This window comes from Mus caroli, chromosome 4 (assembly GCF_900094665.2).
Source record: "Mus caroli chromosome 4, CAROLI_EIJ_v1.1, whole genome shotgun sequence".
Taxonomy (NCBI): domain Eukaryota; kingdom Metazoa; phylum Chordata; class Mammalia; order Rodentia; family Muridae; genus Mus; species Mus caroli.
In genome coordinates this window covers 92049169-92076636 of record NC_034573.1, presented here as the reverse complement: position 1 = coordinate 92076636, position 27468 = coordinate 92049169, and the positions used below count along the sequence as shown (strand labels likewise).

General features: G+C 45.5%; 1 protein-coding gene across 2 annotated transcripts in view; it reads right to left on the bottom strand.

Moving 5' to 3' along the window:
- The window catches only part of Pgm1 (phosphoglucomutase 1), a 56972-nt gene that overhangs the window by 20392 nt on the left and 9112 nt on the right, over positions 1 to 27468 (bottom strand). Inside the window, exons 1-6 of one of the 2 annotated variants that reach the window (XM_021159355.2) lie at positions 10169 to 10483; positions 4719 to 4881; positions 4153 to 4299; positions 2678 to 2803; positions 1463 to 1653; positions 60 to 214 (exon numbers count right to left, since the gene is read on the bottom strand). In XM_021159355.2, coding sequence (XP_021015014.1) covers positions 60 to 214; positions 1463 to 1653; positions 2678 to 2803; positions 4153 to 4299; positions 4719 to 4881; positions 10169 to 10468 — 1082 coding nt within the window. In that variant the 5' untranslated portion in view covers positions 10469 to 10483. Of the gene's footprint in view, positions 1 to 59; positions 215 to 1462; positions 1654 to 2677; positions 2804 to 4152; positions 4300 to 4718; positions 4882 to 10168; positions 10484 to 27468 lie in introns of those variants that run through there. The other variant, XM_021159356.2, reaches the window with a different exon arrangement.

Genomic DNA, 27468 nt, shown 5'->3' with positions numbered 1-27468 from the left:
CTGGGCATAAGGAAGAACACTGTGATTAGAGGCAGGTGGGCCCAAGAACAGAGACCTACCGGTCCAGAGCACCACTTGTGGGCATGCTGCGTGCAAAGCCACGGACCCCGGTCTGCTGGAAGTAAGGAATGCTGAAGATGTTGGCAGCGATGACGGCCACAGAGTCAGAAGGATTCACAAAGAACCCGTGCTTGCCCAGAATCATGTTCCGATCCTGAGGAAGGAAGCAGACTCAATGTAAGAACTTCTAATTGGACAGTAAACAAAAGAAACAATAATCTGTGGAGTTTTCCAAATTTCAACATGGGTCCTGTACTCACACCGTGTTTTAAACACTGGACTTTTTAGTGAATTTGTACAACACTGTGGGACCAAAGGCACCTCCGTGCCCAAGAGTTAAAACTGGTTTCAATTAAAATGCAAGCACAAACCCCCTTTGAGCTAAGCCCTCTGTTCTCCCTCCTGGGGCCACTAACTTTAACCTCCTAGACCTTTCCAAACTCTGGAACCAATCATGTCTCTCCCAGAGGAGGGGAAAGGATGTACAAGAGAGGAAATGTTGGCTGTTTATGCAGTTTGACAGGTCTACTGGGCATCCTTTGAGGAACAAAGGCAGACTTCTTCAAGGAAGGACTTCTAAATCATGGTCCTTTCATTTGCTACTCGACCCAACCAAAAAGGCCGCCACCCTCACGGCTGCCAAGGCGCTTCCTCTGCAGCACCTGAGAACTTGAGGGGCCACGGCAACACATCCCGCACCGCATGGGAAGGCACTTGGTGATAGTGTCTGCTCTGAGCCCCTTCAATTTCCCTAAATTTTGATGTAGGGAAGATTCACTTTCAGGAAGCAGTTGCTTTTAGCTGGTAAAGCAACAAAAAATAAAAACTCATCCTAAGAAGCAGAGCATCTACTGTCCGGGACACACGGGACACACACCTTATACAATCTCCTTTGTCACACGGTTACCAATGTAAGGAGAAATTCATAGACACAAATTTCATTGTAGGGAAAGAATAAAACATATTCATTATATTACTCATTATGTTGGCTATAGATAGTTTCATTATCCAGCTAGTATTAGTGAATGCATGGGTATGTTCTAAGATGAGACCCTTCGTAAAGATTAAATGACATATCAGGGGCTGGCTGAGACCTAGCTTAGGACCAGTATCTAGAACCTCTGCAGCTTCTGGAGTAGAGTCATTAAATCCTAACTGGGACCTAAACCCCAACTCAGCAAATAGGAGTGCCTGGAATTAAATGCTCTGCTTACATTTCAGACTTTTGATTCTGCTCGGGGGGGGGGGGGGTATTTTAATCATTTGGCCCTGGCCTCCGATGTAACAGGGGCTCTTCAGAGCTACTCAGCAGGCTCCGATGGCCTGATAGAAACTGTCCATTTTCCCTGCATCTGAAAGGCCCAGCTTGCATGAGAAATCATTTAAATGTACTTAGACACACCCCGTCACCATCAAAGGCAGCCCCGAAATCATGCTCTCCTGACTTCATGGTCTCCACCAGGTCAGCAGCATAGGTGAGATTGGGATCGGGGTGGTGGCCTCCAAAATCCTCCAGGGGAACACAGTTCACAGCTGAGTTTGCGGGGGCACCAAGTTCTTCACAGAGGATCTTCTTTACGTACGGTCCCACAACTGTAACAAATTAAAGGATGAATAGCCAAACCGTAAAACTTATTAAAACATGGAATGGCTGCAGGGTGAGATGCACACACTGTGGGAATAAGAATGGCGTGGGCAACTTCCTATCCCCAGACACCATAATCTTTGAAGGGAGTCATCTGCCAAGTCTCTGCCCATTCCCCAAACATGTGCAGAGGAGGCCCTCAGCTCTGCTGACTAGCCAAGGAGGACACAAGCCTTCATATGAAAGAGGAAGGACACTTGCTCTATCAAAACCAGAGGGCCAGCATGGACCCACTGGAAGGCAGCAGCCCAACAGCAGATTTTCTCAGGGCGGTCTGCATGTATCAAGAAGCTCTGGCCAGACCCATGAAAGAGTTCAGGCAATGCATCCTTTCCCAACCACACAGACAAGTGTGTGGGTTCCATAGCCCTATCACTCAAATATTCTCCAGTCCCAGATTGCTGCAGAATAGGCAGAGGTCTAAATAGTCAAGAATTTCCATGATCTACATATGGGAAAGTCTTATGGTTTCAGTTCATAGTCATGGCTAATCCTACTGGCCTGTCAGACAACCCACAGAGGAAGAAGGACAGGAGATACACATCCTGTTGCTGCTGGGTTTAATCTTCGGCTTGCCCTGGCCCTCAGCTAAGAAAAGAAGTGTGTGGGGGTGGGGCTCGAGAACCTGTTCCCCACAGCTAGCTGGTTAGCAGGCCCAATGTCACCCTTCAGTATACATGCAAGTGCATGAGCAGAATGTGGGTGACCTGCTGAGGGACAGAAGAGTGCCCACAACAACAGCTGCAAGAGACTCAAAGCCCAGGGCTTGATATAAAAACAGCGACCTGCACACCAGCTTACCATGAGGGAGACCTCTCCTGCTCCGCTTGCCTACACTGGGGTCTGTAAACTGAAATGACTGTGACATGACTCTGTTTAACCCGTGAGAGGCTTAAGAAGAGGGCTGCGAAGGCATCATGGCGCACACAGCAGAGAGCAGCTCCCTGTCTTTGCAGGTCCCCCAGCGCGTACCTCCGTGCATGGCGTCTATGCGGATCTTCAGTCTGTTTGGACCAGAGAGTAGCTCCTTCAGTGCGTTGAAGTCAAAGATATTTCTCAGCATTGTGGCATAGGCCTCCACTGAGTCCACAATCTCCACTGTGAGAATAAGGCACATCAGAAGGAAAAACGAAACACATCAGGCTCATTACGCTCCAACCTATCTATATTTCTATAAACCCACAGTAACTAGGAAAAAGGGCCACTGTGACGGCTGTGAAATGTCATTCTGGACATACTAACAGTTCCTTAGACATAGATGTTACTTATGATTTATGTGGTTCTGTAGACGAGGAAGCTCAAGGTTTGAAAGTCAGGGACTTGCACAGCTAGGGTGGGGCACGTGAATTCCCAGCAGAGGCTAGATGAGCTCTGCTCTGCTGCCACCCACTGTCCCTACATAGCCCCAAATCACATCTATTTTTGGCATCATGGATGACAGAAAAGATAATATCCATTTTTCTTTAATTTTCTTTTTAGAGATCCTGGGGAAAAAGTCTCAGTAACGAATCACTTTCGGCATCTCCTGCTTGTGGTTAAAAGGATCTTTGCCCAGGAGTTCTGGACATTTTCAATGCACAAAGAGCCTATGTAGTGCTCAAGTGGTGGCCTTGAAACTCTAAAAATGCATGGTACTTGGTGTTCATTGCAGTGCAACTGTCAGCCCTCCATGCACCCCCTAATGTTGTCCAGTGGGAAAAATACAAGTTGAACTAGGCCAAATGCAGGTCCCAGAGGTAGCCCTTTCATCTTCTTCTTAATATGAATTTATAAACGTTTATTCCGTATATCCTGCAATACCCTAACATTCAACATAAAATGTGACCCACTGCTGCCTTTTCAGGGAGTTTCAATCAATACAAACAAAGGGTCTGATGGCCTGGACTGCATGTCAGGGGAGGTGGGGAAAGCTATAGAGCCAGGCTGGAGAGCCATTCAATGAGTCTGAATGCTGGTTTTACTGCACACTGACTAGAGCAAGCCTGCTTCTTGACATCTCTCTGCTTTTGCTTCTTCCTCTGCTGAGAGTCTGCAGTGATAGTGCTGTTCCCACAGGCTGGCTATGAGTATAAAATGAGCGGACACACATACACAGTAGAAGCCCCAATGAGATTAATCGGACAGGTCCTCTAGGCAAGGCTATTGTGGAAACTGAGGCCTGAGAGTTGGAAACTAATCACCCAAAGTCATATATATATATATATATATATATATATATATATATATATATATATTAATATTATATTCCTCATCACATCATTCACAAGGCCAATGGCCCAGCTCTCCATACTCCCCAAGCACACTCCAGATCTGTCCTATCAGTGCTCACAGACCACCATTTTCCAAAGCTGAAGACCCACTTTAATAAACCCCTCCAAAGAAAAACTGTTCAAGCTGGACACAGGAGTGTGTATGAGGGGGGGGGGGGGCGAGGAACAGTAACATGCCTGTGAAGGGCTTGAACTTGTTTTCCAAGTCAAACTGCTGTTTTCCCAGAACACCAAGGTCTACCTTCAAGTCAGGGCAAATGGCATATTCTTCGATTGTCTTGCTGATTTGGAAAATTTTATCAGTGATTGCTTCTGGAGCAGGACCTACAAATCACAGAGCAAGCGAGCGTCATCATGTGCGGTTCATGAGAAAACACAACCCAGCACTCAGCAATCCCTCGACCCCAGCACTGAGTCACAAAGCACCAGGACTCTTTTTTTTTTTTTTTTCAAATGTTTCTGAGTCAAATTCTCACTATACAGTTTAGATTAGCCTTGAATTCACAATTCTCCTGTGTCAACCTTCAAAGTGCTAGGAGCGAATAATACCAGTTAGAATTTTCTAAAGCAGAAAACCATGTTAGCTACAATTCATTACAAAGAAGGCAGCTGTAGACTAAGAAGTACTTTACCATCTCCAAAGGGAAGCAAAGCCCTTCTTAAGATGGGAATCCGAGCCCAGGGCTTCGGGCACTAGCTTATCCAACTGTATCTACTTGTCCTTAAGATGACAGAATACTCACCCCCATTAGAAATATTGAATTTAATTCCAAAATCTCCATTGGGCCCTCCTGGATTATGGCTGGCTGTCAGAATGATCCCACCAATGGCTTTGATCTTTCGGATGATGCAGGATACGGCAGGGGTGGAGAGAATTCCATTCTGCCCAATAACCAGGCGACCAATCTAGAATAGGAAATGCAGAACATATAAATACAAAGCTCCTACCAAGAAATGCCAGGGGAAGAAGAAAATGGACAATGAAGACACTGTTGGACCAGCAAAGATGTTTTCTTAAAGAAACATCATCATCTTGGATATCTCTACCATGTTACTGAGACAGAATCAGAGCTGTTGAGCAAAGCCCGCCTGTCCTTCCTTCCTCCCTCCCCCCTCCCTCCCTTCCCTTTTTCCCTATGGAACTTTGTAGCTTTGGAATCATACACTAAAGAGCTGTAAGGCAAGAAGACAGTGCATGTGTAGCAGTCCATCCGGGGCAGGTTCTCAATGTGGACTGATTGAAGGGATGTTAGAAAGCCCGAGTTTTTATTCCTATTCTCCATCCACAATGGGAGAAAGAACAACTAGTAAACAGCATTCTAATCAAAGAAAAGGCTTTTGCAATTAAGACCCTTAAAAAGCAAAAGGATTGCACATGGTGCCAAGAATACAGAATGCACCTTACAAATTTCTTTCCAGGCGTGTCTGGCTTTTACAGCTAGTGGGATTCCTCGTGGTTCATCGCATTAGCTATAGCTGGGTTATTTCCCGAGCCTAAGACAAGACTGTGAGGAGTGGTTGCTGAGGAACCCGGTCTGCCCATCTCCATGAAAGGGACCCTGGGACTGAGTTGTGTTCCCAGCTCACTTTCCTGCATCTCTAGCCGATGGTATCAGCCCAGCTCTTGAACTTGCCTTCATAAAATGAAACCTGCTTCAATAACACCCAAGTTGGAAAGGCATTTGGTCAGGTCCTTGGAGGTGTGGAACCACTATACTGAAAATACTTAGAATGTGGGGAGTTGGTGGTATCCCCATTCTATTTTGAAAGAAAGGATCAGGAACATCTTGTCTTTTGCTTTTAATTTTCCCATTTGTTTTGTGTGTTTGTTTTTTGTTGTTTTGTTTGGTTTGGTTTTTTTGTAGTGGAGATGACTTGGTGGTGGAGGATGTATTTCTCCTTTTACATTTTTATTTTTATTTTTAATTATGTGTATGTGTGTGTACACCTTGTGTGGGTGTGTGCACATGAATGCAGTTGCACATACCGAGCTATGGCTACAGCAGAACTAATGGTAGAAGCACAACATATAACACATTAGTTTTATACACACACACAGAGACAGACAGACAGATAGATAGATAGATAGATAGATAGATAGATAGATAGATAGATAGATGTGAGAAGGGGGAGATGGGAGCATCTCAGCCCTGAAGGGGTTTCTCTATGTGACTACTTTAAAAATAAAGCCAGGAATCAGGTAATTTTAGATTTCTCTGAGGGGACCTTTTGGAACTGTGATCTACTAGCCATTGTCTGAGCCACCTAAAGATGCCTTTTCACACTGAACACACCAATGTTTCCTTCGATTTTATATGTACTTGGTATAGAAGGAGGGTCTGATGAACAATGCGCTACACCATGCACACTGCCCTTCATTCTCCCATTCCTTATGGTAAGATCTGTGGTCAGCCATGACTGCAGGCTGCGGGGACTGTGCAAAAGGTTAAAAATGGCAGTGGAAAGCAAAGCAAGAAAGCCCAGGGCTGCTTCTCTCTAAGAGCTAAGGGTTCCAAAGCAGGCTCCCATGGCTGCCTTGACTAAGGAAGGCAGGGCAGGCACCCTCCTCCTAAAGATGCTGCACAACAGCAAGCCCTCCCCATTCCACCTTCCACCATGAAGCTTACCCAGCTGCTCTTTAAAGACAACTCTGTCCTGCTAAAAAAACAGGCCCTGTTGTGCACTGTCCCAAATTCCTCCCACCCCCCAATCATCCCTGAAGATCCAGCAGGACTCAGCTGCTCATATGCCCACCCATGCTCCTCTCTCACAACAGCCAAAGGGGAAAGAACCCAGACATCCTGCTCCAGAAGGCAGGATGGATACAGAATGCATCACACACACACACACACACACACACACACACAATGCAGTATTACTCGGCCTTGAAATAGAAACCAAACTGGAGGGTGTTCTATAGTGAATGAATGGGTGGAGTAAGGAAGGAAAGATAAAGCAGATTATGAAGAAGGAATTCCTGCCACACGTTACACTATGGATTAGCCCTGGGGGTGTCTCAAAGACAGATGAGAGCAGGATCCCATTTACATGAGGTATCTTAAAATCATCAAAACCACAGACACAGGAAGAAGAATGGTGGCTGCCAGGGGTTGGGTAGAGGAGAGGGGCAGATGAAGACATGGGGAGCTGTCCAGTGGGTGTGGGATACAATAAAAGATGAAAACATTCCAAAGACGTGAAGCGGCAATGTGAATTCAGTTAACACCACTGACGCATACAACTGACATGGCTATGTCGCCAAATAATGTTATGTCTTTAAAAAAACAATTAAATTGCTTTTTTGAAATTAGTTATTATATCCAGAGATGGCATTGCTCTCTATGCATAGGGAAGTGATCGGAAAGATGTCTGTAAGACCACCATCAGTTGTTTTATTTTCTAGTTGTCTTGCTGCATCTCCTAGGCCAGCCTCAAACTCCACAATCATTCCTTTAGCCTCCCCAGTGCTGAGGTTCCAGGATTTGACCACCACGCCTAGCTCAAAAGCTTTTTAAAACTCAAAGTGAAAGGAATGAAATTCTGACCCAAGCTCCAGCATGAGACATGAAAACATTATGCTAACAATTATGAAACAGGCCAGACACAAAAAGACAGGACTGAATGTTACGAGGGAGCCAGGACAGGCAAACGTGCAGAGGCAGAGGGGAGAGCTAGACACCAGAGGCTGCTGGGAAAAGCAGGTATGGGGAATGACCGTTTAATGGGTACAGAGTTTCTGTCTGGAATGATGATTGTACTACATTATAAATGCCACTGGAAATGCTTCACATGACAAAGCTGATGTTATATGCCACCTTCCCTAAGAAAGGGGAAATACAGCTTGGTGGCTCTCATGCTTTGTTTTAAAAGGGGAGGAGGAAGAGGAAGAGGAGAAGGAACAAGAGGACAAGGAGGAGGAGGATGCCCCCTCATTTTCTTTGCCCTGCTAGCTACAAGTACAGTCCTTTTATTTAACCTCTGAACTTTCTCCAAGTTCAAAGCTCAGGGGACAAAGTGCATTCTGCACAGGCCCAACCAAAAACTCATTTTGTGCATTAAGATATCCACTAAAAGTAGACAGCTCCATGCAAATGAGAACAAAGAGGAACTTCTATTGAAGCCTAATTACACACCATACTTCACAGATGACGGAAACCAAGAAAAGGAAGATACAGATGCACCAGGACACAAAAGGGGAAGATGGCAGGCTACCTTATCTTTAGCTTACCGTGCCAAAAAGTCCTCCATAAACTAGTAACGGGGGAAGTAGCCACTGACAATGGTAAGCAGCACTGCCTTTTGCTAAAATCCATGGTAATAACTATCGTTCCCTTAGATTTCCTGCATCCTACCACACCCAGAGATGTTAACGCTGTCTGAATGTGGACTAAGTTAGAAAAAGAAGAAACTAAGCAAGGTCTTTAGAACCTCGGCATTTTTATCAGATTGGAGCACGTTATCCGTCTACTAAACGTCTTTAAAGTGATTCAGCCAGCCAGCAGGACGGCTTTCAATGCAATGCTATTTTTTTAATATGGAATGTCCTTGAAAATATTGCTTAAGCTGCCACAGCCTTAACAAATAGGCAGTTACCATATTTAATCAATTATTATCTCTGAAATGTATTATTTAGCAAACCTTCAAACAGTCAATCAAAGAAAGTCTGCAGGGTTTGCCTGCATCACTCATTCCATCCACCTTGCCCACATCCTTCAGTTCCACACAAAAAAACTTTAATGAAGCCGAATCTATCAGAGCAAAGGGGACAGTGTACCAGATCCACTCAACATCCCAGATCTATGGAGAAATAATGTCCCATTTGTCCTCTCAAAAGATTAAAGCATCTTTAACACCATTCCCTGAGCAGCGGCGCTCCTCAAAGATGAAATTTACGGCACGTCACATTTTATCTTAAAAATGTGTATGCTTCATAATAATTTCATATTTGAGTTCTCTATCAGCAATTTTTACATGACAAGCATTCGGATTCTGAAATCCCAGACCACAGACAACAGTATGTAGCGCCTCTTAAGTTTACTCTGGTGGCATGTCTTTTGTTGTTGTTGGCTTTTCCAAACACCTGCTTGGCACATTCAAACAGACTCAAAATGAATGCCCAACACATTTGTTTGCAGTGCTAAATATCATGGTCTCCAGGCCAGGATTTCTTTCAAAAAAAAAAAAAAGTACAACTTTAAAACTTTCTAGATAGTAATAGAATGTGTGCTCCAAATTTTAACTTAAGTATTATTTAACACACACACACACACACACACACACACACACACACACACACACGGGGGAGCGGGGCTCGGCAGCAGCTTTGGGCCACCAGTGTTATCTGCAGGACAAACCCGGCAATGCCCTGACATACACCTTCCTATAAGAGTGTGCTGTAGAGCTCTCCTACTATCAAGATCAGTGCTTTTGCCATTTGCCCTCTACTTTGCTTAATCTGGCAAACATGTGTCCATAATGCAGCCCTTTGGCAGAGCCTACTAACATTACTGCCATCTAAGACCCATTATCTCTACCCTGCTGCACAAATTCACACTAATAAAGGGCTGCTTTGTGCCCCAGGTCATTACAAGCAGATCCCTCTCTGTAACAGCCTTCCCCCAAAGACTCACATCTAACATCCAACTGTCCCCCCGCCCCCACCCCTGGTACTGTTTTACATGACTACCAAGATCTACAAACAGCATGCCCTGCCTTTGTTTTCTTTCCTGTTGGACAAATGACTGAACGTGAACAAGGAAGCCATTGAACACACTGCAAATCCTCCCCTTGCCCCGACTCATGACAGCTCTCCATACTCATGACAGCTCTCCATACTCATGACAGCTCTCCATAGCACAGTCGTAATTCTAGAAGCTAGCTAGCTAGCAAGCAGTCACAAAAGCTTAGGGCCAGGAGCATTCTGTATGTGTCTACAAAGCAACAGGTACTCTCCAAACTACAGGAACCGAGCAAGACACATGCAAACCTGAACTCCACTCCCAGGTCCCTGCGTCCCTGCTATAACTCTGAACTATTCTCACAACATTCTATATCTGAGGTCCCAATGACATTAAGCGGGTGTTAGAGTTGAGGTATAGATCCTATCCACACCTCGATGCATCTCAATATTTCTGCAGAGTTAAAAAATTGCTTGGAAGGGCCAGAGATGGAGTAATACTTGTTGTATACCAACCCCGTTGGCAGCTGCCATCTGCACTATTGTTTCTATTGCTGATTTATTAAAATACCGCCCATCTCCACCGACCACCAGTGATGATCCCTGGCGATCTTTGAGGTCTATGGAAAAGAATATGCTCTGGATGAAATTCTCCAGATAGCAAGGCTTTTCCTCAAAGTAATAGGTGTTCTTCCGTAATCCACTTGTTCCTGGCTTCTGGTCATGGTAAGGAGCTGTGGCAAAAGTCAGCAGTGGGAGTGGACCCTCTTCTGTTTTCCTGTATGTCCCAGAAATCCATTCTTCAAAGTCACTCATCTTTCATATCCAACACTTGGCTCTGTGAGGGTGTCCAGGAAGTAGCTGAGGGTCCCCCAAATGGTCTATCGGACCTGAAGCTGCCACAGTGTCCTTTGAGTAAACAACAGAGAATTTTCCCTTGGACCATCACTGTCGGTTAGGAAGTCTCATTGATTCCCTACGGTGATTGTCTCCTGAGACAAAGTTACGGGTCACACACCCACCCATACCCCACCCCACACAAAGCAGATCTTCAAAGTCGTTCGGATGAAGATCCTTCCGCCCACACAATGAAGCTGAACACCCTTCAATTATTTTTGCCTCGTTTCCCGTTAGGGCAGAGTGCCCCGGAGCGCTGCCTACAACAGACTTTGGTTTCAGACACCAGATAGCTGCCAGCCTCTGCTCTGGAAGCCAAGGCTAAGATGAAACAACTGCAGTCCCTAAAGCAGGCTAGGACAAGATACCTGGTATGGCTCTCACTTTCCCTGCTGCCTCTTGAACTGGAGCCTCTGGGCCATCTGCAGCTAAAGTTGCTTGGAGCCACTGAGCAAATAAAAGGTCAAGCTTAAACTGGGAGAGGGATCTCAGTTACCTCTGGTCTCTCCGAGTCGATGCCATTCTGAGACCCACAGAATTATGTCCTTCCTACACACCATCCCAGGCAGAAGAGAAATGATCAGCTAACAGAACCAACTGATCTGCTCATTGGCCACCAAGAATTTAACCAAATGGGGCTGGAGTACAGCTTAGGGAGAGTGTGCTTGTCAGCATGGGCAATGCCCAGGGGCATCTCCAGCACTGGGGGTAAAAATGGTTTAGTGAGAGTGTCCACTAACCAACAGCTAGGCTCTCCTCTTAAATTTATAGAAAAATGACTCTAGGGATTCACCACATTTTTGAGAAATACAGAACAATGAGGAGTTGACAGATGTATTTTCCTATGTATATAAACCTGGATCAGTTGCTAATAATTAGACAAATAATAGGATAATATGATTAATTATTTTGGATAGGGTCCTACTATAAAACCCAGACTGGCCTTGATCATGTAGCTCACACGGGATTGGAACCTGAAATCCTACTAGCCTCTGCTGACATACAGGCATATGACACTGTGTCTGTTTAAACAGACTTTACTCTCAAGAAAACACTTTAAACATTTTTATTTTCATTTATGTGTATATATGTATGTCTGGCTGCTGTATGCCATGTGTGCCTATGGAGCCAGAAGAGGACAATGGATGCCCTAGATCTGTAGTTACAGCCATGAAGTGAACTAGGTCTGAGTGCTGAGAACCAACCTCTGGAAGAACAGTACCCTCTCTTAACTGCCAAGAATTTCTCCAGCCTTCTCAAGGAAACATTTTAATGAAGCAAATTGTCTTTTACATTTGAAGAACCTAAAATGTTTTAAAACATTTTATCTCAACAAATTTAATATCTAATATTCTCTGACCCCTGAGGTTTTCTTAATAATCAATTTAAAATACATGCCTGTGAGTTTCTTGTCTAGGTCAGCAGAAATTACCAATTAAGAAGCTGTATCATCAAAGTTTAAAAAGTAAACCAGGAGTGGTCACACCACAGGTCTGGGGAGTCTGATAGGAAGTGGAGAGTAAGGTTTTGAAGGGAGCTGTGAATCACCACCTTTGAAAACCAAAATTATTTATCTACCAGGGTGCCAATTTGGGTGTGACAGAAGACAAGCTCTGTAAGCAGCTAGCTAGCCTCTCAGAGGCAGGAATAGTCCTGTGATAGGGGAAGGAGCAGCTGCCTAGCACAATACCAGCAGAGTTAATGGGCACATGGCTGAAAAATCAGTCAACTGGCAGGGGAGCCTGGTGCCCTTCATAGAGCAGACATGGCCACACTGGCCAACTATCCACAGCTCAAGTCCCATTGGGTCGCTGGATCATGTGGTCCAAGTGGAGAGCAGCCTGCATAGCAGCCTGGACCTGCTGAAGAGCTGTCTCCTGTTCCAGCCCCAACACAAAGCTAGCAGCTTTCTGAGTCACTTGGTGTATGGGCCTGAGTAGCACACCCAAGTGTGGAATGTGCTGTCTCCAAAATTCAAACAGGCTTCTCCTGGGTGGTAGGAGTGGGCAAGTGTAGTAACTTACCCTCCACCTTGGAAGGTCAATCTCTCCATGCCCCACACCACTTGATGCTTGGGAATTCCACTGAGGTAGAAGGCCCTTGAATTTTGGCTAGATTTATTTCCCATCCTCTGATGTACATATACGTTTTATCAACAAATTCAAAGTGGTTGCTACCTCCTGTTCACATGGTCCATTCAGCACAATGTCGTCCATATAGTAGACCAGTGTGATAGTTTGTGGAAGAGACAGGTGATCAAGATCCCTTATGACACGGGGCTGGAGTTGATACACCCCTGAGACAGAACTGTAACGATATACTGCTGGCCTTGCCAACTGAAAGCAAAAGAAAGAAAATCTGCAGATGTGAAAACAGCTCATGAGGCACACACATTAGGCTGAGAACCAGACTGCCAAAAACCAGCCACTTTTTATGGCTTATTTAAGGCTCCTGTTTTTTTTGTTTTTTGGTTTTTTTTTAATGAAATTCTTTGAAATTGATTTTAAAAGCAAGCTTGTTTTATTCATAGCTATCTACCATGACTTTTTTGACTTATTACGAGTAGCTTTTTTTTAAATTCATCTATTTTAAGTCCTGTGCCAAGTTCCCCTTCATTTCTTATAGCATTGCAAATTAGACCAACATATGTGTCTTGGCATATGCAACCAAAGAGCTAGATTTATGAAATATTATTCCAGTGATCTCTTCACTGGACTAACAGAGCAGTGACCTGAGGCACTGCAACCTTCCTAATGAGACCCTGATGTCCCAGGGTACATTCAGGAGCACGTGGGCATGGGGGTGCCTGGGCAAACCCACCCAGATTTCCTGCCCACCCAGCGCATGACATTTCGGCATGTTCTCTGCTCCAGCTGGGCCTCTTGCTGGTGAAGGGCTTTCTGAAGCTGAAATTACAAACGTATCCATTTAGATGGCTACACATGCCTAGTCTTGTATTTATCAATATGCAAACAGAAGCCTGAAGGACACATGGTAGACGCTTACTGGAGAAAGCTTCCTTTCTTAAAAAAAAAAAAAAAAAAAAAAAAGAACATGAAGTCGTAATTTTACGGACACCATAGAACTCAACCTCATATAAAAATATTACCAGAAGCAGCAATGTTAGATGGACTGTGAAGTGGGGTAAAAAAAAGAAGAGGCATTAAAAACATTAAGCTTCCTGAGCCGCTCGGACTAAGTGGGGCAGCTATTAAGAAACTCATCCGTTTTAGCTCTCCAGCAAAGGTTGAACTTCATCTTCAGAAACGCTACTGTCGAGCAGAGCGAACCCAATTTGGCCTAATGAATTCGCCTGCGTTGCCAGTACTCCTTCACAATGACACAGATTACATTTAAACCATATGGGGGATTTAAGGATGGCTCCCTTCAGACAAGGAACTTTCATACTGGTCTTGGGCCCAATCAATTTCACAATGGCAGAGTTATGAACCCCTTCACTCCTGGCCTCCCAAAGATTCGGGTCCCTTTCTCATTCACAAGCTGGAAACCTCTCTCCCTCCTTCCCTCTTTGGCTTCCTCCTTCCTCCTTTTTTTCCTTTCTTCTTTCTTTCCAGCAACACATATTTATTGGGCAGCTCGCTACTATGTCTAGGTCTCATACGAGCACCAGATCGAGGGCTCGAGTGGGTTCATGCTTCCACTCACAGGGTTCAGTTTTTAGAAAGGTCACAGGGACAGAAGTGCTAACCCTGATTTGGGTGCAAAGCCTAGGAAGCCGGCTTCTCCTTCAGCTAAAAGCAACAGGATGTACCCAACAACTGGCCCATAGCTCTCTACTTTTGCCATGACCCAAAATCCTTACCACTATGAGCCCAGAGTATTGGTCCACAGCAGTGGAGAAAGGCCATTCATTTCTCCAGCTAACCCAGGCACAACATAGCAATCCATGAAGTGCACAGGGCTAGGAGACAGGCACAACCAGGCTCAAAAGCTATGACTCTCAATGGTATGAAAGTGCACTCGGGGACAGGTCACTGAACTGAACTGAGCCTGCAAGATGCAGCTTGCACTCAACTGAAATGGTAGTAAATCATAAAGACATCCAGTGTTGTACATGGCATCCAAGGAGCCGTGAGTGAAGACTAGCCCATCCCAAACCTCAGCTCATCGCTAACATGAGATCCTAACATTTGCCTCACTCACAAGAGCAGGGGAAAGATCCCCCTCCTCCTGAGCGTTGAAGCAAGCCTCTGGAAATGATGGAAAGATACTCACTACCACTTATTTCACATTCTGCGTGGGGGCAGGGACAAAAAACATGGGTGAGTGAGTCTTTGTTTGAAAAGAAGTCACATCAGGAGGAAGCCATCATGGTGTGGTGGCCAACAGACTGTCCCGGAAGGAACATTTACAGAGCTGAGTCTCTGAGCAGTAGCAATCCCAAGGGTGGGCCCTGGGGTAAGACATGGAGGGAGCTATAGGACTCATAAACCTACTTTTGTAAGTATCAGAGAAGTGTGAGGAATGAAGGCAGGAAGGACATAAACCACCATGTTTGGGGAAACAGGACCGGCTAGCAATAGTGTATGAACAAGCTTGCAGAAAGAGATACCAGATTATCTAAGGGTGGCAAATTAAAGCTGGTAGACCAAGCCTAGCAGACCAAGCAGGGCTGGTAAAAAAGCACACCTTCCTTAGCTGGAGTGGCCCTGAAGGTCCTTGTGAATATAACCTGACGAACACTGAGCCCTTGCTGGCCTTCTAAATATACTTTCAACTCTGAGTCCCCGAGCTTGCCAGAGTCTAGAGGTTTCTGTCTTCCAACAGGAAGAGATTTCCTAAGCAACTTTGTTTCTGGCCCCTTTCCACACCTCAGCTTCTATCCATTCTCTGAGAACTACCCTCTACCCTGCTCCAGAGGACTGTGACTCCAGTCCATGATGACCAGGGTTACTACGCTGAACTGCTCCTGTCTTCAGGTCTTGGACTCTAGAACTGAGACTTTGAAGTATACAAAGCCAGAGCCAGTTAGTGCTTTAACCAGAGAGAGGCAGATTAAGGGACTAGAGGAAAAAGACCCATCATATCTCAAGCATATCTATCAGTAAAACTGTCTCTGACAGCCAGGAGATAACATAGGGAGGGATAGTGAAACAGTACTAACACCGTGCCACTTACATACCTTGAGGTGCTGTGTGTGGCCTTAATCTGTGAGCAATAAATCAGAAAGGAATCCAAAGAAGAAATGGGTTAGATGTATCTTCTGAACTGTGTAGGGGTTCAGGATATCAGACATGACCAGTAGGAAATACCTGCCGTGAGCAGAAATCATGGAGGCTCCCCATGGCATTGGCATTCTAGGCCAGGAAGGCTCCACATTCAAATTCCTGGCCAGCATGCCCTCCATCCAGCTCACAGCATCACCCTCATTCAGCTTGCAAAGTAACTGCTAATTACTCAGAGCAAGTGAACGGATAGGTGGTAGGAATCGAACCCCCAACCTTGATCATGCTAGGCAAACACTACACACTCAGCTACACTCACAGCCCCTACATGGGCATTTAATAAAATGTACATTTAGACTAAAGTACAGGATAGCCAAGTATACCTTGCATAAAAATAAATCAAATGGGACAGCCAGGGCTATCAGAGAAACCCTGTCTCGAAAAACCAAAAAAATAAATAAATAAATAAATCAAATGTACAGTACAAGTTGAGTGCCTCTTATCCAAAATTCTCTAGACCAGAAGGGTTTTAGATTTTAGATGTTTCTGAATTCTGGAATGTTTGCACTGATATAAAATGAGATGTCTTAGGGATGAAGTTTAGGTCTATGTAAATTCATTTTCTTCATATGCATCTTTTGCACACAACCCGAGGGCAACTTTATACAAAATTTTTAGTGTGCCTATGATCACTGTGATTTGCTATATGAAACCACATGCGGAATTTTGCATATGTGGTTCTGTATTGATGCTCAAATGTAACAGATTTTTGGAGCATTCTAGATTTTGGTATTTTTAAAATTAGGGATACTCCATCGGTATTAATGTCTTTGGATCCATTATAGAAAATGTAAATATAGTTTGTATTTTAAACACATTTAAGGCCTGTGGGCTATTACGTCACCTAAATGTCACCTTGTGGTTATGACTGACAACAGGCAGAGGGCCAACTCACTCAGAGTCACAATCACAACTTTAAAAAAGAGGATTTATCAGAATTATAAACATGCACAGCACACTCGAGAGAACTCGGAGTATTCAGGAAGTTTATCCCATTAGACAGTGAAAGGAATGGACTTTCTGGCCAGACTGGCAGCATCTGAACCTCAGCTTTCCAGGCTCTAGCTGAATAGTCTTGGACAACATTTATTTAATTCCCCCTGTGTTTCCATGTCTTTATCTGTAATATTAAAGACAGGAGTCCACACCCATCTCACGTGTAGACAGGCTGTACAAGGAATCCCAGAATCTATAGATGCCCTTATATGAAAGGGTACCATTTCCATATAACCTGTATATACCTTCACATATTAAGAAACCTCCAGGACACTCACAGTGCCTAATACAATATAAACAATTAACATTGCATTTATTATTCAGAGAATCTCTGCAAACCAAGGTTAATGAAACTCCTTTTCAAAGTTCTAGCAGTTAGGACTGGGCATTTAGTTCCGTTAGGATGCTCAAAGTCCCAGGTTCAGTCTCTGAGTACTGCAGAAGCAGGGTGTGGTAGCACAGAGGCTGCAATTCCTGCACTTGGAGGTGGAGGCAGGAGGATGAGAAACCTTATGTCATCTTCAACTATGTAGTACAGCCTGGGCTACATGAGAATCCGTTTCAAAAAAAGTTCTAAAACACAATAAAGAAAAGCATGTAAAATGTTTATTGCAATACTTGACCACAGAGTAGCTACTTAACAGAGGATCCAAACCCATGCGGAACCAGTCAGAAGCTGACCTGGGCAGTGAGTTTTAAAGCGGCTGCTGAGTGCCTTCATTAGATCACAGAACTTGAGTGTTTTCGGTGTTGCTTGTCAACAGTGACTTATATATATAAAAAAAAAAAAACCATAAAGATGTGATTTATAAAATTGAAATGCAGGATCAATGAATGTATAAATAAAATAGTACACAGAGAGTCATAGGTGTGCATGCACACACATACACAAACACACACACACACCCCTTAAGCAGACAAATGAGTCCACAGAGGGTGAGGAACATGAAGGAGATGGGCTACAGATAAGAATCAAAGAGTTGTTGCCTATGCTCCTCCTACATCTACTGTGGGGCCAAGGAGCCCCAGCTCCCAGCAGCCCCAGCTCCCAGCAGCCCCAGCTCCCAGCAGCCCCAGCTCCCAGCATCCTTCAGCATCATGCTATGGTCCTCAGAGTGGCTCAGTGGAATCTCACTGGGCTAACCACCTGCAACCACCAGCATCTACTCAAATTTTTGATGAGCCTCTGTGATGCCAGAACTGTTGACTAATGTGGCCTCCAAGCAAACAGGAAGAGAGAAGGAGGCCACTGTCTCCCTTATCCTTTGAGAACTTTTCGGTAGAGGAGAGAAGATATGTCAAAAGCTAGAGTAAAATTTGCTCACTAGGAACTTGCACTGGAACTGTGTGCTCAGGAGGAAGAACGTGGCCAGCAACCCCGGCCTACAGGAATGCCATTCTTAGTCCTGTAGCTGAACTCAATCTCTCCAACTTAAAGATGCACTAGTCTAAGTGTGTGCCTCCTGGTTATTACCTGGAGTTAAGTACTAAAATCCCTTGGATTTTTTTTTTGGGGGGGGGGGCAGGAAGGGGGGAGCCAAGTTCCAAAGCTGCCAGTCACAAAGAAATAATAAATGTTATGGAGCACTGCACATATGCATTGAATCATCATACCGTGACCCATAAGGATGTACAGTTAGTATGAATCCATTTAAAAGATAAAGGACACCCACACCCACAAGTCTGGTTACCGAATTGCTTTATTTTCAAATCATTTGCGGTTGTATGTTTCCCTCTTGTGGTAGGAAACAGAAAAATCAGGCAAATGTGATGTAGCCTTGGGGTGACAGAGGTGTAGTTCTCTTTCCCAGAATTGCGGTGTTGTCTAAACATAGCAGGGCCAAGTTCACCAGGCCCCTTTGTGTCTTCTTATGGTCCACAAATCATTAAGATTTTAACACAAAGCGGGAAACAGTGTTACTCTGGGATAGTCTCATGCTTGCACAGGCCAGCTTTGGAGAAGGTGGCTCCAGAGAAGGAAAACTGCCTTCCAGTGGAGAATCAGTGTGAAGTAAGGGAGCAAGCTCCCTTAAGGAAGTTCAAGCACATAAAGAAAATACAGGAAGTGCTCATCATAGCTGCCTGGACACACAGTAACAAAAATCAAGAGGTACTGAGAAGGCCTGATCTCACCCTTCTAGCTCATCTGATGTGAGCCAGGGAAGAGATGGTTTGTGGGATAAACACTCTCTCAACTTCTGCATTGGCCCAGGCACAGGGAGGCAGGGAGAAGCAACACGGAGGCTGGAAAATCAAAATGGAACAGAGAGGAAGGACTGAACCAAGCACTCATTTGTTCTACCCAGAGGGCTCTGGATTAGACCAGCCTGGGTCCAGCCCTGACTTTGCCCCATTCTGGTTATATAGTCTTTCTGAGCTCAACTTTTTATTTGTAAAATAAGGACAATGGATGTGTGCTTGTTACTCAATAGCACTCAACAGGTTAAGACTCAGGAATCACCATTAATTTGACCAGCCTGGACTGCCTACTGAGTTTGAGGCCAACATGGGCTACAAAGTGAGATATTGTTTCAAAATAAAATAAACAAATTCTGAAAGGGTAGCATCTGTGGTGGTTTGAATAAAAACAGCCCCCATAGACTTATGCTTGGATATGTGGTCCCTAGTTGGTGGAACTGTTTGGGAAGAATTAGGAGGTGTGTCCTTGTTGGAGGAGGAGGTGTGTCACTGGGAGTGGGCTTTGAGGTTCCACTTAGCTTTCTCTGCCTAGTGCTTGTGGGTCAGGATGTTATGTAAGCTTCAGCCACTGCTCCAGCACCATGTCTTCCTGCTGGCTTCCATGCTCCACACCATGATGGTCAGACTCACCCTGTGAAACTGTAAGCCTTCAATAAACCCTTTCTTCTATAATTGCCTTGGTCATGGTGTCTTATCACAGCAATAGAAATAATGGTGGTGATGCAGGTGATATGATGAAGGAAGAAGGAAGAAGAAGCAAGAAGAAGGAAGAGGAGGAGTAGGGAGAGGAGGAGGAGAAAGAAGAAGAGGAGGAAGAGGAGGAGGAGGCGGAGATGAGACGAAGATAAAGACAACAAAGTTGTTGAAGACAACATCGTTGCTTGAATGACTTCTTTTGGACATCATGGATTAGTGCGTATAGGGTTATGGATTGCACTTTGAGGACCGTCTGCTTTGAGGAATTCAGTATAGTGAAAATAAGGGATCCAACTCAAATTCTTACCAGGATTTACTTAGTACTTAAGTAGTATTGAGGGTACCAATCTGGTTCCTCACCTATTATATAGCGGCCGAACAGCTTTTTCTCTCAAGCTGCTGAGGTCATATGAACTCATGTGAAGTCCAGCACTGTGCCTAACAGTACATGTAGGCTTCCTGGCACACATAATAACAACCCATGATGTGGGTGTTCTTACTACTCCTATACTACAGATGAGGAAATTGAAGTATTATCACATTAGGCCAGGCACTAAATCCAATCAGTGGCTGTCATATTTATAAGGAGCAAGAGATTTGAAGACAGAGACAGACACAAGGAAGTGTGCCACATGGGGACAGAGGTAGAGAATGTGAGCTATGCTGCAGCACCAAGTGACAGGAGCTAGGAGGGAGCCAGGGTAGAGCCTTCTCTAGGGTTCCTAAGAGCATCACGGGCTGTGGCTATCTCTAGAGTGGAAGGGTGCTTGTCTGGCATACGTGAGGATCTGGGCTTGGAAGGAGCTGGTGAGGAGGGAGGAGAAGGGAAAGAAGAAGCAGCAACAGCTTACCCTCAGGGCTGCTACTCTGATTCCAGAATTCCAAGCCTTTGAAACTACAAGAGTGAATGAGTGTTGTTTGACGCGACAGGGCATGATGCCTTGTTCTAGAAACTCTGGAGAATTGACGTAAGTTAGCAGTAATTTAAAATGGCATGTCCTATTCTGGGGTAGCTGGGCTCTCTGCACGAGGGTTGGCAGACTGAGCGAAAACATGCTGGGGTTTCCCCAGCCCACTCCCATGTACATTTCCTATGGCCCGGAGTGTTTGCTCCTCACCACCAAGTGTCAGCCTGGAGGATGGCTCGGGATCTAAGGGGAAGCTTCCTCTCTTTCTCACTGCTTCCTGACTCAGTTCCTGAAATGGGCTTGCTCATGCTCAAAGCAAATCCCTGAGTGACTGAACTACTGATGTGAGAGCATCAAATGCCCTCTGAGACTACTGGGGGGGGGGGTGATGAACATGAGCATCTTCCTAGGGAGTCAAACGGTTTCCCCTTCTTAGAATAACCACTAAGAAACTTCCCCCTTCTCACAGACAACTCAGGCATCTGTAGAGGGTACCCTGCCTGAGAACTGGCATGTGACTGGTTTCTAGAACACAGGAGACCTGCATCGTAACAACTGAAACCAGAATCTGCAGCAGGGAGGGGAGCACAGCTGGCTGGTCTGTGGGGCTCAGCTTGCTCCACTCCTGAGCAGGGCCTCAGGGATCACAGGCAGAAGTGGTAAGGGGCCTTCATGGTTCCAGTAAGGTAGAAAAAGTAAACTACACAGAGGACACACCAAGGCAAACCAGAGGGAAGGGTCACAGCAGACACTGTGTCAACAAATGTCAGAGAAAGTCTGGTGTGTCGCCATATACCTGGAATCCCAGCACTTGGGAGGCGGAGGCAGGAGAATTGTCATGAGTTCAAGGACTACACCCCAAGTTCCAGGCTAGCCAAGGCTATACAGTAAGACTGTCTTTAAAACAGTGTATACATATTTATTTGTTTGTTTGTTTATATATACGCATATAGGCATGTCTCAGGATATCTGTAGAAAAATAGCTGCACTGTGTAATTGTTTTCAGTGTGGTTCTTTTGCGTCTGTAAATTATATATTTTACCTAATTACTCAAGTTTAATTCATTCTACAATACCAATCTGGACCACGAACCCAAGTTCAGAAGCTTGCTTTACTGAAGACATCAGGTGACATGAAGACCTGTTTCATGTCATGTAGCCTGCTAGTTAAACAACGAGCTACAACAAATCTCTGGAGTTTCTGTGTCACTGGACAAATTCTGCGACCAGCTCTACTCAGAAACAGCCTTTTGGGTTTGCTGGCCTAAGTCTCCAAAACTCTTTGTCCCCTCAGAGTCATGAAGTTAATTCCAGGACCAGGTTGAAGGTTGGCCTGTCTATGAAATAAATCCAGAGACTGTGTATGTTGGTGAGGCTGCAGAGATGGAGAAACTGCTACTCACTGTAGGAGGGGATGCACATTGGTATCACCATCATAAATTAATATAAAGGCGCCTCAAAACACTGTGAGTAGAGCAGTGTGGCCCAAGTATCCCAGTGCTGATTATAAATGCAATGGAAGAGAGACCAATCTCATGTTTATCACAGCCACTATTCACCAAAGCCAAGATCCAGGGTCACCTGAGTCCAGAGCGAATGAATAGGGAAACTGTCACACACATACAAAATGGACCACTAGTCAGTCATGAAAAAAAGAAAAAGAAAAAAATTTCTGTTGTTCATGGCCAAATGGATAGAACTGAGTGTTCCCAAAGCATATTACCACATTACCAGGCACCGAGGCTCTGCTGGGTAACTGTCTAAGGGACAGAAAGCTTCCAAAACTGTTCAAGAGAGGCCCTGGGAACAAGGGGACCTCTTCTTTGTTCTGGCCACTTCTTACAACTGTCCTCGAATCCTAATGGGCAGCGGCACTGTGTAGGAAAGAAACCCTGACGCTCAGGGACAATCCTGCTTACATCAGGACTGCCTGGCATGCACCTTTGAGACGAGATAGCCAGGTGTCAGACCAAAAACTGCTAGACTTGTCAGACTGAACCTAGCTTCCCAGAATAGGCTCCTCTCCCACCCCGAGAGCCTGCATTAAGCTGGGGGTGGGATAAAACACCTGTGCTCTGCAACACACAGGTCGACAGTGTGCAGTGTGCTGCTAGGTGCTGGCAGATCTGCTAAGAGAAGCCAGGCTGGGAAGGGAGGTGGGAACTGCTGTGGGACTCTTGGCAGTATCCAGTGCATTTCCCACGGAACCCTGACCTACCCACTGAGGCAGCCGACGAAGCCTGAGTGTGACTCGTGCAGGCAGTCTGTCTATTCATCATCAATATCTCCTAAAAACTACGCTATGACATACGAACTTGAAAAATAAGTAAAAAGAAATTCAAAGGGCTAGGGCTCTAGTTCAGTTGCAGTGTTGGCCTAGTATGCAAACGCCTGGATTTGAGCTTCAGCATCTCTCCTCCCCCACAATAAGGACATTTATAATTAACCCTAAACAGAACGTCCAGTAATGAATAGTGTATCCAGGAACCAAACTCTTGTATTAGGCTGACTCTGAAGTCATACTATAATAAAATGAAATGAAAGAAATAATCTAATTTTTCTAGTATATTTGTGGGGTTTTTTTTTGTGTGTATGTGTGTGTGTTCCTGTGCACATGAGTGCATGCGTGTCCCTTTCCAGAGACAACTTCAGGAATCAGCTCCCCCCACCCCCACTGTGGATCTCACCTATCCCTGGGAGCCTCCCCTTCAACTTGGAGGAAGTAACTATGATAAAGAGCCCCCCACCCCACCCTCCTCAAGAAGCCCAGAGTCTGGGCTGTTGAGCTGCTCTTCAGCTCACCTGAGGCTTTATCACGTGGGCTCTGCAGTTTGGGACAGGACTGAATCAGCCCAGGGAGTGGCTTGCCTGAATCAAAAGTACAGTTTCAATGACGACCATAGTAACTGGCGCTCAGGCTGCACCCCGCGTTCCTCAAGCATTCAGAAGCCTATGAACTCAACCCATTCCCATGACACTCTTCACTAGATATCAGAACTAACCCCTGATCACAGGAGAGGATTCTGAGCCTTAGAGATGAGAGGCAGAGCTCATAACATTTCACAGGAACTTGAAACTACAGCGTGAACCCAAGTCGACTCCAACTCATACTATGAACTACTTGTTAGTGCAATGCAGGGTGCCACCCAGTGGCCTGTCTTCTATTTGGCATTACATCAGAGGCAGTCCACAGGGACACTGTGAAGGACCTAGAGTATGCTTAAATCGAGCACTGCTTGCTTCATGTGACAGATAGTCCTGGCCTGGTGCCATCAAAGCAGCAGCAGAAGTGTGTGTATGTGGGGAGGTGTGGGGGGGTGTCTCTGGGTTCCCATCACATGCTAATTGTAGTAGATTAAATGGTGGTCTCTACTACCCCCAGGACTCTTCACTCAGAGCCTGTGGTGCATGATGACCTTGTTTGATAAAATGACTTTACAAGTTAAGGATCTTGAGATAAGAGCATTCTGGATTACTGAGGTGGGCCCTAGATCTAATGACAAGAGTCCTAACAACAGAACAGGAACGAGGGCGTGGCATAGCAGTAAACCACATTCTTCAGACGGAGAGCCGAATTCCCCAGCAGAGAAATCCGGGGTGGGAAAGAAGACAGGCATACGGAGATGGCCTTGCGGTCAGAAGTAGTGACTAGGCATGTGCTAGGAAGCCCTGGGCTACCCAAAGTGAGAAGTGTCACAGAAGTGTCCTCTGGCTACTATGTCTGCTGCCAACATCTTGATCTTAGACTTCTGGCCTCCAGAAATAGCTGACAAATTTCTGTTTTTTAAGCCCTCAGCTTGTGGTCATTTCTCTCAGCAGTCACAGGAAACTAACCTACATTACATTTTTAGCTATCCATGGATGGGCCCGTCTCTCCAATGACCACACAGCTTTGCCTGTGTTTCACCAGACACCTTGCACAGTCACTGGCACACAACATGTCAGTGTTTATCAAATGAACAGGTCCAGGTCCCAGGAGGCTGATGACAGTGTTAGATGTGTTTCTGGACGCTTCCTATCTGGAGGATGACACTGGCCTAGGCCAGGCAACCACACCACAGATTCATCTTAAGGTATCACATGGAGCTCAGCCCTCAGATCCAGAGGCTGTATGGCTGTGCCTCACAGGGACCAGGGACCACTGCCTGAACAGGCAAATCTAAGACACACTGTAGCACTGGAGATAGGATGAGATACCCATGCAGTGGGTGGTGGCAGACACAAATGACCCTCATCTCGTCCCTTCCCTCTCTGTCTTCCAATGGTCTCTGTATTTGAAATCATTGTGAAACCCTTAGAATTATCAGAACGCTCTATTTAGTAGATCGTTGGGCACTACGGTGCTTCACAAAGGCTGGTGCATCCTCACACTAACGCATAAGCCACTTATCGCTTCTCTCCATTAGATCTTCCACGGGAAAGCTGGCAAGGCTGAGCTGTGTGCTAAGCGCTTTTCTCATGGGGTGAATCACAAAGAGCCGGAGCAGAAAATGTGGCCCCACCTATGGAAGATGCTCAACCTTCGTGCCAGCCGCAGTCTTCCCCCCAATGCATCTGAGTAGTCCACACATACTTCCCCTCTGCTTCATTTAAAATCTTCCTTAACTTGAGCCACAGAATACATTTTTCAAAGGCCCCATGAAGACCCTGGAATATAACAGTTTTATTACTACTAAGTCAAAAGGCCTTTCCCTGTCCTCACTCAGTAATGCCATCCCAACTCCATAGCCCTAACTCTTTACTACCATGGATCAGGTTGGTGCTGTCACAGACTTGGGTTTCTGTGACCTTGAGCTGATGGGACTATCTTCCTAGGAGAGGTCTTGGTATTTAGTTGTTTGTTTGCTGTGCGGTGAACAAACTTTCCCGATGTTACACAGTTGTAAAATGGCCACAAAAAGCATGTGTTTACCAGAGTGGTCCCTGTGGCAGATGAGGTTGGCTAAGCAAACAGTGTTGGCTCTATGGCATAACACACAGGAAAGTGGGACTGTGGGGTTCCCCTCAGCATGAGCTGTCGTCTAAGATCCTCTCTATAGTGTGAGGAGGGTGCACACGGTCACTCACTTCTGGCTCTGCGCCAGCATATTCATCCCAGCACCGGCTTAGGGAGCAGTAAGATCTCCAAATGAAGCTGACACCCCACTTACTCTTTTAGGGGAAGCTGTCTTTCCTGTCTGTGGCACTTCCTTTGAAAGTCCTCAGTCATAACAGATTTCATCCTTTGAGAATAGATTTGAACTTTGAAAAGAGACAAAAAAAAATTGTCTGGAGCCATGTCTAATGAATAAAGTGGGTGTTCAAATCTCATTACATCATTTTAAGTGAAAAATGAAGCCTGACTATAAAATAATGTGACTGCTTTTCCTATGTGGCCCATAAACCAGTGGCCTGAAAAATAATTCCCACAGAGGTGTTTCGAAAGGCTCTGAGCCCTGGACACGTGACTGGAGTAAGTGCACAGTCCCAGAGAGGCCGTGTGTCAGGGAACAATACTAACGGGGACGTGGAAGCTCAGATATGTTTGTTAAAAGAGAAATCTGATTGCTTATGCTCTTGAGAAGTGGGGAAAAGTTATTCTCCTGGAGACACTGAAACTGGTCCTTTTCTTCTGGATAGCCTTGTCTGCTTTGACAGAAAGTGGCTGAGAACAATGCCCTCGCCTTCAGCAAGCCTTCACCAGCCTTATTAAACCCTTAAAGACAGACACATACAGTACCATGCTCCAGGCGGGACCTGTAGCATGTTGTGAGTGACCATGTGCACCCTCCTCACACTATGGAGAGGATCTTAGACAACAGCTCATGCTAAGGGGAACCCCATAGTCCCACTTTCCTGTGTTATGCCACAGAGACCACACTGTTTACTTCGCCGCCAACCTCATCTGCCACAGACATCGATTTCCCTCAGCATCCCCTCTTAGCACACCTGGATGATTGCTCTGGCTTATCATGCTACCCCATCCATCAAGAAGACCCTTGGGAAAGAAGACGCCACCACTGTGGCTCTAATGTGTAGGCAGTATGAACACCACCATATGCTTTCTGCTGCACTTTGGATCTTGAGTGTCCCCAAAGCCCCGTGTGCTAAAAGCTTGGTCCCCAACATGGTATTTGTGCGAGGAAATAGAACCTTCCAGAGGACAGGCCCCGAGGAGAGGGCATGCCTCTCTCCTCAGAAGCTTGTGGACTCCAGCCTCTTTCTGTATCTCTCTGCTCCCGGCTTGTGATAGATGTTGTTTTGCTCTACCGCATGTACCATGTGCTCCTGACATAAGCTGTCTTACCACAGAGCCTGCCAGCAGTGAGTGTGTCTGGCCTCAGACAGGAACCTGTAAACCCATGAGTCAAAATAAACCCATTGCTTTATAAGCAGCCCAGGCAAGTGAGCAGAGCAGCAGCCCAGGCATGTGAGCAGAGCAGGCCAGCAGCCCACAGTCTATAAGTGTCCTACTGACACTATTCTACCCACCTACCCATACACACACATATGTGGCTATAAAGTTACGTTCTTACACACATTAGTCATTGGATGCTACACTTGAGGGGCTTTCCACAGCCTGATGGAGAGGACACCAGACACCTAGAGACTGGAGCCACTGCTCTGACTGCACTGCTAGAAGCATCTGGGCTACTTGCCCTGGGGTAGGGGTGGGGCTAGTGTAATGGTGAGTACGTGGAAAACAAAACAATGCACCGAGGCAGGGATTTGAATTTTCCCTTCTCTCTCTTAAGTTCTACAGACACCTTAGCTAACCACATGCCTAATATACTGGGTAACATGTGTTAGAGGACATGTGTCCTTTGGAGGACATGTGTTAGGCTTAGTTCTGGCCCAGGACACTATTGGGACTTTAAGAGGTATTTAGTAGGTTG